A 1577-nucleotide genomic window follows, 5' to 3' on the forward strand; every position below is an offset into this window, starting at 1 on the left:
ATCGTATTGATACATTAGTTTCTGCCTCAGACACTTTTTCAATTAGCATGACCTATGAAAGCTGTATTGTCTTGACATGTCCATTGTATCTGATATTTACAACACTTTTCATTGCATACTGGTCAAGAAAGGTGTAAAAAGGGCAGTATTGGAAATGATAAGGAGGAAAACCAGTTTATTATCAATATGATTAAAGTTGATGCAACTTAAAATAAATAAAACCCTTCTGACCTGTCAAAGTTAGATGTTAAAGATGGTGTGGTCAATAAGAATATGCAAACTAAAGCTGCAGTGAATCTCTTGTGCCAGTGCTTTGTTATGGAAATTACAGATTCATTAATTTGAAAACAGATTAGACTGTTTGAAGCTTAGAAGTATCTGGGGAGCAACTTTCACTTTTCTGCATATTTAGGTTTTATATTCATTGAACAAAAATATCTAAAATAGAACTTCAATATGTTTACCTGTAACAGTAGAGATTTTGAACTAGCATACGTAGATGTCATTTCATTGGAGTTCAATATATATTTATTATATCTGTACCAGTAGACATAAACTGAGATTCTGTACTGGAAGAAAACACTGCTGTTTTCCCATTCTGTGGTTCTGGGAACTTGAAGATGTCATTCCTAATCTTCCCCAGGAGGAAAAAATGCCAGTTAATGAACATTAAGTCAAAAAACAGACATGAAACCAACAGCTGATAGAATATTTGTCCATCCTGAAAGATCATAAAAAATTTATGAAGTAGAAATGGAGGCGGGTACAGTTTTAAATACCATTGCTTAAAATAGCATATGTAAAACTTTTAAAAAAATTATATGGGAAATCTGACTTTCTCTTATTGGATAGCTTAATGAAAGATTGCTAGAAGGTCACTTTGCTTTGCATGAAATCTTCTCTTAAATGGATGTCTTAAATTTAATGTTACATATTCTAGTGAACAAAAGGAAGGGAGCCAAAGCTCTTTAGAACTCAAGCTTAACATATGCTGAATGGTTACCTACAAGTGTGGGCAGCATTGGCCTCAAGGTACTGCCTTCCTGGCCTATATTTTTAGCACTGGATGAATAATGCTGTGTTGTCACTCTAACAACTAAAAAAAGTCAGCAGTCAAACTTCATCACATTTCCATTCATTTATGTCAAAATTAACTTAGGTGAGGTATAACTATTGAATTATTAACAAATAAAAAAAGCCTTTCTTCCTAATAGTAAAATTCTTTCACAAACATTTTTATTTCTTTTAGTACCTCTGAAATCCCCCAGTTCCGATTGCCTTATGATGTGGTGAATTTTGAAGCCGAGCTTATGAAGGATCTTGGAGTGAAGGTAATGAAAAATATATCCTGCCTATGTATAGCTCAAAGAAAAAAAGAACCAGAACTCTGCCAAAGATTAACAGCAAAATGTCATGCACATTAGTAAAGAACGATTAAAAGCTATGCTAGACAGAGGCAGGAAGATGCTTCCTCTTGCTCAGGGCATTTGTCTGTCTCCTGTCTGAATGCCACTAGTTTGGAAAAGGGCAATCAATAGTTCTCATCTGGCATGCCTGCATGTGATTAATTGTCTGTA

General features: G+C 34.2%; 1 protein-coding gene across 1 annotated transcript in view; it reads left to right on the forward strand.

The window, feature by feature from the left end:
- Window positions 1-1577, forward strand: part of DPYD (dihydropyrimidine dehydrogenase) — a 314495-nt gene that overhangs the window by 93991 nt on the left and 218927 nt on the right. The window contains exon 7 of the mRNA XM_027880005.1: window positions 1250-1331. Within this exon, the coding sequence (XP_027735806.1) occupies window positions 1250-1331 (82 nt within the window). The remainder of the gene's footprint in view (window positions 1-1249; window positions 1332-1577) is intronic.

The sequence above is a fragment of the Empidonax traillii genome, unplaced genomic scaffold (assembly GCF_003031625.1).
Source record: "Empidonax traillii isolate 1590-97213 ecotype Southwest subspecies unplaced genomic scaffold, ASM303162v1 scaffold62:size2133460, whole genome shotgun sequence".
Taxonomy (NCBI): domain Eukaryota; kingdom Metazoa; phylum Chordata; class Aves; order Passeriformes; family Tyrannidae; genus Empidonax; species Empidonax traillii.